Below are 10211 nucleotides of genomic sequence, written 5' to 3' on the forward strand. Positions count from 1 at the left end.
GGGGGGGAGGAGGGAGTTGGCGGGGAGGGCAGAGCTGGCGGGGAGGGGGGAGCCAGTGGGGAGGGGTGGGGAGAGGTGCGGCTGGGGGGGGGTAGGGGGAGGGGGAGCCGGCAGGTAGGGCCAGGGTGGCGTGCCAGGGCCGTGCAGCAATCAATCGAGCGAGGAGAGGCCCCTTGAGGGGACCCTGGCTCTGTCCCTTGTCCTCACCTCACTCGTGGGCCTAGGCAACCTCCCATCTCGGAGAGGGAGGCCGTCCGTGCTGAGAGGGCGGGGCCTGGAGGCCGCTCGTGGCCCCTGCGCCCTCTCCTCCTGCATCACCGAGGGTGGCAGCAGGGGTAATTCTTCCCCGAAGGGGGGAAAAGTCAAGGAACCTGCCAGGAGGAGCTACCTCTGCGAAATGTTCACGAGGGTGCATCCCGGCCCCAGACGCACCCCTGGGCCTCCACGGAAGGGGGCAGGTGGTTGGCGGGCGGAGGGGGGGCGTTCTGCCTGGGATCTCCCCGCGCGCCTCCCGGGAGCAGGGAGTGCAGAGCTGTGCGCACCTGCCACCAGCAGAGGGTGCCACACTCCCCACAAACCGGGGCCGGCCGCGTGAGCGGAGGGGCGGGGGCAGGTTGGTGAGCACCAGCCCGCTGGGCCTCAGACCCGGGGCCGGAGCTGGGCCGCGAACCCCCGGGCCCTCCCCGCTTTAGTTGCCACCGGCCAGCTGGGGTCTGGGGAGGGGCCGACAGCAACAGCTGGCGTCCAGGGCTCAGGCCTCAGGTGCCGGCCGGGCCCCTGGGAGAGGTGGATCTCGCTCGCGGTCCCCTAACTCAGGAGGGTGGTCCAGCGAGGGCGGCGGCGACGGGCCCACTGCGTCCCTCCGCACCAGGGGCCTTGGTCCTCCCCGGGGCAGCTCGGGTGCCTGTTCTGGGCCTGTGACACTGCTGGAGGTGCTAGCTTTCTCTGAGCCCTTGGGCCTGGGGCCAGGAGCATGCTCTGTGCCAGGCACTGTTGTCGGCACTGGGGAGGCCCCAGGGATCGAAGCAGGCAGAAACCCTGCCCCCAGGAGGCTGAAAGGCTGAATCTCTGCAGGGGCAAGGGTGCCCTCACCCATGCTACTACAGCGTGGGGGGGCCGGAGCGGACACACCCCTGCGACCCAGGACGGGCCCTGTCAGTCCTGGGCAGACAGGCTCTGGGGACGAGGCCGAGAGCCGTGCCCTGGCCAAGCAGGGATCTGCAGGGGCCTTCCCTCGGCCACAGCACAGCGACAGAGTGCTCTCTCTCCCCAGTTCTCGTGCCCTCTCTCCAGACACGGTGTCCGCACCTTTGCTCCGAGCCTTGACCCCTCAAGTAAATAGACGCGGCATCCGGACTGACTCATCTGGCCGGACGCACCAGTTTCCCCACCAAAGCTGCCGCAGACGCATTTAACCGTGTCTGATGTTCACAAGCAGTTGTGCAGGGAGGCACGGACGGGCCGGGTCTGTGCGCTCAGAGTGGGGCACCTGCAGGTGTGCCGCGGGCGGGACCGTGGCGGCTCTGAGCCGGACGGGCCGAGCCCCCATTCCCTGCGGCTCCACACCATCCTCAGGCCTCGCCCGGACCCGCGGGAGCCCCGTCAGCCCCACAGACCCCCACCTTCCCGCTCCTTTTGTCCAACGCAGGTTCACAGAGAAGCTGGAGCGGGAGGCCCGTTTTCTCGGCGGTGCCTCTCAGGGGGCGGCGGTGGCTGCATGCAGGGGGTGGCCGGTGAGTGGGCAGAGCTTCTGGCTTCGAGCCGGCGTCTTGCCTCCTGAGAACAAGAGTGAGCCGGCCACCTTCTCGGAACCGGAGCTCCGTTTCCTCATCTGCAGAATGGGACGCTAATCTTACCCCATTGGCTCGTTGAAAACACCGGAGCGGGAGCCCGGCTCCAAGTAAATGCCCCGGGGCGTGGCTCCTTGCTCCAGGTGTCCCCATCAGAGCGACCCGGGTGAGGTTTCGGTTTTTCTCCGGCAAAGCGGGAGCCTGGAGGGGACAGTGTGGTGCTGAGGGGCCAGCACCCACGGGTGGCCGGGAGTTGCTGGTGGGGGGTACCATGGCCTTGCCTTACCCGTTCTCTGTCGAGGCCTGGAAAAGGCTGGGCGGGTTTTAGTTGTGAGCCCCCCGCCCGGGCATCTGGTCATTCGGGCACCCAGGAGAACTTCGCTCACCGGTCAGTGCCTCCTATGGCCAGTGGCAGGTAAAGGCAAGCAACGTGTCCGGGGCCAAAGTGCCCTGAACTCCCGTGTCTGCAGACCCGCTCACTCCCTGCTTCCGTGCAGGTCTGAGTGCATGTGGGGAGGGGGGGTTGGGGGAGGTGCAGGGTTGTGTGTGTGCCTTACGCTGTGCACCATAAGCTCCTGTCACCAAGGGGCTTGTGGTGTGAAATACACACAGGGAAAAGACACGCGCAGAGACAGCTACAGCACCAGGCGTGAGGTGAAGGCCTCCCCAGAAAGACACAAGGAAGGTGCTAAGGGAATTCAGGAGGGGACGATGTCACTCTGGGGGAAGGGGCAGACGAGGGGACGGCTTCGAGTGCTCTCCTTAAATTCCAGAAGGACTGGATACGGAGTGGGGTGGGGGTGGCATTCCCAGCGGCACGAGTGGGAAAGAGCGGGAGTCTAGGGTCAGAGGGATCCAGGCCCAAATCCACGACTAGCTGGTGACCCAAGTGAGTCACTTAAGCCTTTCTAACTATTAGTTACAGAGTGAGAGCACAAAGGATGAGCCTTCCTGACCTGCCTTTCGGGGCTGCTGGGAGGTGGGATGGAGTATTTCAAATTTTTTTTTTTTTTAACGTTTATTTATTTTTGGGACAGAGAGAGACAGGGCATGAACGGGGGAGGGGCAGAGAGAGAGAGGGAGACACAGAATCCGAAGCAGGCTCCGGGCTCCGAGCCGTCGGCCCAGAGCCCGACGCGGGGCTCGAACTCCCGGACCGCGAGATCGTGACCTGAGCTGAAGTCGGACGCTTAACCCACTGAGCCACCCAGGCGCCCCGGGATGGAGTATTTCACGTGCAAGTGCCGTTCAGACCCTGGAGTTACTTTTATTATTAAAATAACAAGGCTTCTAGATAAGAGCATGGTAATGACTGCACCTGGATGGGCTAGTAAGCTGTTTGGTCCGATGCCCCAACCATCCAGGGTCTGAGGGAGGGTGTGGTTGACTTTCTGATACTGTCTCTCCTTGGAAGGTTAAGGATATCCCTTAAATGCCAAGCCTTGTTATTTTATTTCTCTCTCTCTCTCTCTCTCTCTCTCTCTCTCTCTAATGTGTATTTATTTGGGGGGGGGGGAGAGAGAGAGAGAGACAGAGGGAGACAGAATGCCAAGCAGGCTCCACACAGGTAGAGCCTGACGCAGGGCTCAATCACAAACTGTGAGATCATGACCTGAGCCAAAATCTAGTCAGATGCTCAACCAACTGAGCCACCCAAGCACTCCTCAGGGGATTTTCTAAAAACTCATTATTATTTATCCTATATCTAAATTCCATCCATCTATCCCCTCCCTCCACCCGCCCTCCATCCACCCATCCGTCATCCATCCATCCATCCATCCATCCAATAAACCTTTATTGAATATATCCTTGCTTAGCTCTGGGGATACAGAAAAAACTCAGGCCCCTTCTCTGTGCTCATTGAGTTCACAGTCTAGTGGGAAAGACAGCCATATAAGCCACAAATCATTAGTTTCCTTAACCCCATTTTCAGACAGTACTACCTTTGGCAGTAACAGTTTCCACAGACCACGGATTATGGGACTTTAAGGTCAGCGATCTTAGGTATATCATCTCTTCTACGCCACTCATTTTACTGACGGGGAAATCGTGGTGGTTATTTGTTGTGGAAAATACTACAACGTCCTCTTGTTGGCTTCTGAATGACCTCTCCTGGATTTTATTTTTTGTAAATTTTTTTTTTTTTCCAAACGTTTATTTATTTTTGGGACAGAGAGAGACAGAGCATGAACGGGGGAGGGGCAGAGAGAGGGAGACACAGCATCGGAAACAGGCTCCAGGCTCCGAGCCGTCAGCCCAGAGCCCGACGCGGGGCTCGAACTCACGGACCGCGAGATGGTGACCTGGCTGAAGTCGGACACTTAACCGACTGTGCCACCCAGGCGCCCCAACTCTCCTGGATTTTAATTTCAGTTCAGTTCACCTTTATGAAACATCTACTATGGGCAAGATCTGCAGATACAGTGATGGACAAGACACCGTTTCTATCCTCAAGAAGGTCACAGTCAAGGGAGAAAAGGACACACAAACAGGTAACAGCCACACTGCTTGATAAAGACGGGGACAGAGCACAGGGAGTGAAAGTATAGAAGAAGGGCCCCTGATCTGGATTTGGGGCGCTCAGGGGAGGCTTTCTAGAAGGAAGACCCGTGAGTCATCTCTTGAAGGGCAAAAAGAAACCTGTTAGATGAAGAGGACAGAAGGAAGCATGGCTTGTCGGAGGACCTGGAAGCGGGTATTATTGGGGCTTCAGGAGGGAGGTGGTGGGGCGCGAGTGGAGAGGAGGTGGGGGCAAGGGGCAGCTTGGTGTGGGGCTGGTGGCCAAAGGCCGTCTCTTCCTTCCCGGGCCTGATGAGTGCAGCCTCACTCGCTTCCCCTGAGCCCAGAAGCCCCACCGCACCCGCTGGCCTTCGTCTCTAAACAGGTGCCCCTCTATCTATGGTCCCTTGCTTTATTGAGCTTTGCAGATACTGCATGTTTTTACTTTGCAAAGGGAAGGTTTGTGGCAACCCTGGGTCGAGCAAGTCTATCGGTGTCATTTTCGTAACAGCGTTTGCTCCCTCTGTGTCTCTGTGTCCTATTTTGGTATTTTTTGCAACATTTCAAACTTTTTCATTATTATATTTGTTATGGTGATCTGTCACCAGCGAGTACGACTTGTTGAAAGTTCAGATGATGGTTAGCAGTTTTTAGCGATCAAGCCTTTTTCAAAAAGATTTCAAGTAATCTCTATACCCAGCATGGGGCTCGAACTCACAACCCCGCGATCGAGAGTCACATGCCCCCTGACGGACTCAGCCAGGTGCCCCGCGATAAAGTACTTTTAAATTAAGGTATATATGTTGTTTTTTGTAGACATAATGCTATTGCACACTTAGTAAACTATAGTGTAGTGTAAACATAACTTTTTAAAAATAAAGTTTATTTATTTTTGATAGAGAGAGAGAGAGATGGAGAGAGCGAGCGTGCAGGACAGAGCATCCCAAGCAGGCTCCGTGCTGACAGCACAGAGCCTGACGTGGAGCCCGGACTCACAAACTTGGAGATCATGACCTGAGCTGAAATCGAGAGTCGGACGCCTAACCGACTGAGCCCCCCGGGCGCCCCGAGGGAACATAACTTTTATGTGCAGGGGGAGGCCAGAAAATTCATTGGCTTGCCTTCTTGCGATATTTACTTTCTTGCAGGGGGCTGGGACAGAGCCCGAGGCGTCTCTGAGGCGCCTGGAGACTGAAGAGGCCGATTCGCCTGAAGGAAGAGCCCATCCTGTGGCTCAAGCGCCACCACCCCCGCGAAGCCTCAGGGTGCTACCTCCGCCTTCAATGAGCCGTACAGTCTACACCACACTTGGGATCTCGGTCGCGGCTCCTTTTCATCCACGAAAAGTATAGCCTCTGTGGTGAGACCATAAGCTCCTGAGGGCTGCCTGTGATAACGTTTAGTTTAATAAATACCAAGAAGACCGATCCCTACTGGTGTGGATTTCGGGACACGTGGAAAGTGCTGGGGCTTTGGGGTTGGATTGGATTCTGGCCATGCCACTAGGTCCCCGTTAGTAACTGCGGGCAAATTTTAAAACCCGCCTGCTGCCTCAGTTTCCTCCTCTGTAAAATGGCTGATGGCTCCAAGTCACCGGTTGTTCTGAGGACCTGGGTGTAGCTGGGGGCTGGGGGACGGGCTGGGGCTTCCCAGCAGGGGGGCTTCGGCCCGCAGCAGCGGAGGGCAGCAGTGGAGGGCAGGCGAGGCGGCAGGCCAGGGTGGGGGAGCTGATGCCATCCGGGCCGGGCTGAGCAGCTCCCAGTGTGGTCCGGCGGGCTGGCCCGCGAATACCCGCTCGCATCCGTCCCTCCCCCCAACCCCGAGAGGCGGGGACCCTACTTTTATCTTGTTTTTTCGAGGGGAAGCTGAACATCAGAAGGTAGTTAGCTGCCTGTGGTCGTGCGGCCACCGTGTGGCAGAGGGGACTCCAGCCTGGGCTCTCGGCCACTAAAACCCGGGCTCTGCGCTCTCCCCACTCCAACAGGGCGGCCACGCGGAGGAGCCGATGCCGTGGCTCCGCTGTCCAGCTCCAGCCATTTCCAGAAGAGTCTGCAGTGGACCTTCGGCTCTGGCACAGTTTGGTCCCCCCACGCTGTCCGTGACAGCAGGACATAGTCTAACCGTCCTTGTCTGGATCCAGGGGGCACAGCCGGGAGAATCGGAGGCGGGAGGCTGGCCCAGAAGGGTCAGCTGAAGCGGGAGGCAGGTCACGGTGCCGGAGGGGGCACAGCAATGCCCAGGAGCCTGGCCCTGAAAAATGATTCTCACAGCCCAGATGCTGTATCTGGCACTGAGAACCGATGCCAACGGCACGTTCTGCTACTAACAACTAATTTATAAGGAAATCACTAAGCCTAACAGGTGCTTTGTCTGGGGATGGGGTGGGGGGAGAAGACCAAGAAGACGGAGGGGAAGGGGAGGGAGGGCAGGGCAGGGCATGAGGAGGGCGGGCGGGCTCTGGAGGGCTTGCACGGCCATGGGCAAGCACGGGAGACGCCAGGCTCGGGTCTGACCGCGGCGCTATGGCTGGTGCCGGCGGGGTGGGGGTGCAGGGGGAACGACCACGTTGCTGGTGATGACAACAACCATCGGGATTATTGTGTGCGGCCATACTCGGGTTTCCGGGGTTGTGGCTTAGATTACAAGTAATATTTAGCTCTTAATCGCAGCCAACAGGGGTTGCAGAGGTGAGGCTGGCACGCAGAGGGCTCTCTGGCCCGTTTGTTGGGAGCTTGTCCACTTGCAGCTCCGCATTCAAGAGAGCTGCTTCAGAAACCCACTGTGTGCGTGTGCATGTGTGTGCGTGTGCACACGTGTGTGCACACGAGCATGCTTGTGGGCCAGTGCTCGCTCACCTATGTACACACATGTGTGCACATACCGGGGTGTATGGCTCTCCTGCCCTTCCCCTTCCTGGACAGAAAAATCATTTCTCCCTCTGAAACCCCGGCTGTGCCCGGGGATCCCGTCACCTCCCCTTCCTCACTGATCCCTAAATCAGCGGCGGTTAGAAGGGGAAATGAATTCCGCTCTGCTCCCATCTCTTTGGAACTCCCTTTGCACACAGTGGGAGCTTAATAAATACTTGATGATGGCTCTGAACCTGGGAAGTGGGCAGCTGTTCCCAGCTCTGACTCTCAGGGCCCCACAGGGCAGATCAGGTGGGGGGGTGGCCACGGCGGGGGGGGGGGGGCCAGGGGGGGGTTCAGTCTTCCTGCCAGACGCTGTGGTGACGCCGCAGCGCCCGGGAGCTGCTCTGTTTCACACGCCCCGCTGTGGGAAGGCCAGTTTTCCTGCAAGCCTTCTCTGGTTCCTTCCCAGCACGCGGGCCACTTCATGGAGGCCCCGCTTTGCCCTGAGCAGCACAGAGGAAAGGCGTCCGGGCAGACCGGATAGCAGCTGTGGGTCCCACCGACCTGGGTTCAAATCCCAGCACCCTCCACCGGCCCGGTGACATCTGGCAATTTACTTACCTGTGCTTGTGTGATCTGTTCTTCAGTTTTCATCTGTAAAAGGAGAATGATGACATCATTTGCATGGGGTTGAAGTGGGGGGTGGAAGTAACAAAGAGGCGCCTGCACGCTTACTGCCGGCGTTCAGTAGGTGAGCTTACCCACCTGGGGTCGGGAGACGACGGGGGGTGGGGGGGGGGCGCCCGTCTGCTCTGTGACCCCTGGAGCTGTAGCTCAACGTCTCGGAGCATCAGGCTGTGAACTGGGGAGACCGGGCCCACGTCCCCGGGCGTCTGGGGTCGACCTGCGGTACACCCCGGCGGGTAACGACCGGCGGCCTGCCCGCCCCACCCCCGCGTCAGGGTGCGCAGCCCCCTCCTTGCGAGGCCCCGCTCCTCCTCCCCAGCGCGCCGCGCGCGCGCACGTCCCCGTCGCCTCGCGGGCTTGTGCCACACCTGTCGCAGCCGAGAGGGCCGGCCCGGGGTGGGGGGTGGGGTGGGGGTGGGAGGGGCGGCGGAAACTACAGCTCCCAGCCCTCGCCGCGCGGCCCGGGCCGGGGGGGGGGGGGGGGGGGTGGGCGCCGGGGCGGGGGGTGGGGGGGGGGCGACGGGCCCCTCCCCCGGGGAGGAGCCCGCGCGGGGGCGGAGTCAGGAGGCGGCGGCGCCCCGAGCCGAGCCAATGAGCCCCGCTGCCACCAAGTGGGCTGGGCCTGCAGCGGAGCGCTGGCCGCGGGAGGGGAGAGCAGAGCTGTTGAGCCCGCGAGGAGCGAGGCTGAGCCTGGCCGTGCGCGCTCCCAGAGGGCCGCCTCCTGAGACGGAGTTCCTTCCCCGCTTCTTCTTGCCCCAGGCCCCTCCTGCCCAGGGCCATGCACCCCTGAGTGGCGGCGTCTGGACCCCGGGCAGCCCCAGAGAACCGGAGCCAGAGAACGAAGACGGGGCCAGGACACCTGCTGGGGGCTTGGATGCCCGGCTGCCTCTGAGGACATCTTTGGAGCGAGGGTGGCTTTGGGGTGGGGGGTTGTGCTGCAGGGAATCCAGCCAGGCCCCAAGATGGACACTTCTGGGCACTTCCATGACTCGGGGGTGGGGGACCTGGATGAAGACCCCAAGGGTCCCTGCCCGTCGTCCGGGGATGAGCAGCCGCCGCCGCCGCCGCCGCCCCCAGCAGCCCCCCAGCAGCCCCCGGGACCCCTGCTGCAGCCTCCGCAGCAGCCCCAGCAGCAGCCAGCGCGTCCCCTGTCTCTGCTCGCCCAGGTCCAGAGCCAGCCCGTCCAGCCCGGCCTGCCGCACTCCTCACCCACGACGCTCAGGGGCCCCCCTTCGGCCAACTCCACCGCTGCCCTCCGCCCCTCCTCCAGGCAAGGCAGCCAGTTCAATCTCAATGACCACTTGCTCGGCCACTCTCCAAGCTCCACAGCCACAAGTGGGCCCGCTGGCGGCGGCCGGCACCGGCAGGCCAGCCCCCTGGCGCACCGGCGGGACAGCAACCCCTTCACGGAGATCGCCATGAGCTCCTGCAAGTACAGCGGGGGGGTCATGAAGCCCCTGAGCCGGCTGAGCGCCTCCCGGAGGAACCTCATCGAGGCCGAGCCCGAAGGCCAGCCCCTCCAGCTCTTCAGCCCCAGCAACCCCCCCGAGATCATCATCTCCTCCCGGGAGGACAACCATACCCACCAGACCCTGCTCCACCCCCCCAACGCCACCCACAACCACCAGCACGCCGGCCCCGGCCCCGGCCCCGGCCCCGGCCCGGCCACCGCCGCCGGCAGCGCCACCTTCCCCAAAGCCAACAAACGGAAAAACCAAAACATTGGCTATAAGCTGGGACACAGGAGGGCCCTGTTCGAAAAGAGGAAGCGTCTCAGTGACTATGCTCTGATTTTTGGGATGTTTGGAATTGTTGTCATGGTGATAGAGACCGAGCTCTCTTGGGGTTTGTACTCAAAGGTAGGGCTGCAGCTTCTCTTTATACCTTGAACAAAAGGAATATGTAGGTAGCAACAGAGAGAGAGGGGAGAGAGAGAGAGAGAGAGAGAGAGAGAGAGAGAGAGAGGTGGATGGAGAGGAAAGGGAGAGAAGATTGATGGAGGGCGGTGGTGGGGAGAGGCGTTTGCTCAATTAGATGGAGCGCTCGAACTTGGCTTGCTTTCCCAACCCCGGGAGAATTCATTCCTCGCCTGCTGGGGGGAGCAGCCCCCGTGCACCGTGTCTGTTGCAGACTCTGTGCCGGGGAGGTTGAAAGAGTCCCTTCTGAGAAACCGTTTTCCTCCTGGCTCACGCGAACCAAAGCGGAGCCCAGCGGCTTCACGCACCAATTAATTACACTCTGCCTTGATGTGCCTGCCAGTCCCCGCGACTCCCCCTCCGCTCCCGCCCTGCTCCACTCCATTTTCCCGAGGATGGAAGAGAAATAAATGTCTGGGTGGGGGGTGGGGACTCCATGCCTGTCCCTTCTCTGCGGCTTCCCCCCC

At 60.7% G+C, this 10211-nt stretch overlaps 1 protein-coding gene and 2 long non-coding RNA genes across 5 annotated transcripts in view; 2 read left to right on the top strand and 1 right to left on the bottom strand.

Moving 5' to 3' along the window:
- Window positions 1-3380: 3380 nt before the first annotated feature.
- Window positions 3381-5224, top strand: LOC121015429 (uncharacterized). 2 transcript variants are annotated; one of them, XR_005783829.1, is made up of 3 exons: window positions 3381-3780; window positions 4164-4282; window positions 5189-5224. It is a non-coding gene; the product is annotated as an uncharacterized LOC121015429 (long non-coding RNA). The 2 variants fall into 2 exon arrangements; XR_005783828.1 differs by lacking the exon at window positions 5189-5224 and adding an exon at window positions 4418-4526.
- Window positions 5225-7532: 2308 nt separating this feature from the next.
- On the bottom strand, window positions 7533-7922 carry LOC121015663 (uncharacterized). The gene is made up of 3 exons (XR_005783920.1): window positions 7907-7922; window positions 7763-7795; window positions 7533-7644 (listed from the first exon to the last, which is right to left on the bottom strand). It is a non-coding gene; the product is annotated as an uncharacterized LOC121015663 (long non-coding RNA).
- Window positions 7793-10211, top strand: part of KCNN3 (potassium calcium-activated channel subfamily N member 3) — a 123871-nt gene continuing 121452 nt past the window's right edge. For both annotated transcript variants that reach the window (XM_040452773.1, XM_040452774.1), the window contains exons 1-2: window positions 7793-7892; window positions 8588-9687. In XM_040452773.1, the coding sequence (XP_040308707.1) occupies window positions 7826-7892; window positions 8588-9687 (1167 nt within the window). In that variant the 5' untranslated portion in view covers window positions 7793-7825. The remainder of the gene's footprint in view (window positions 7893-8587; window positions 9688-10211) is intronic.

This window comes from Herpailurus yagouaroundi, unplaced genomic scaffold (assembly GCF_014898765.1).
Source record: "Herpailurus yagouaroundi ecotype Mexico unplaced genomic scaffold, PumYag 207, whole genome shotgun sequence".
Lineage (NCBI taxonomy): Eukaryota > Metazoa > Chordata > Mammalia > Carnivora > Felidae > Herpailurus > Herpailurus yagouaroundi.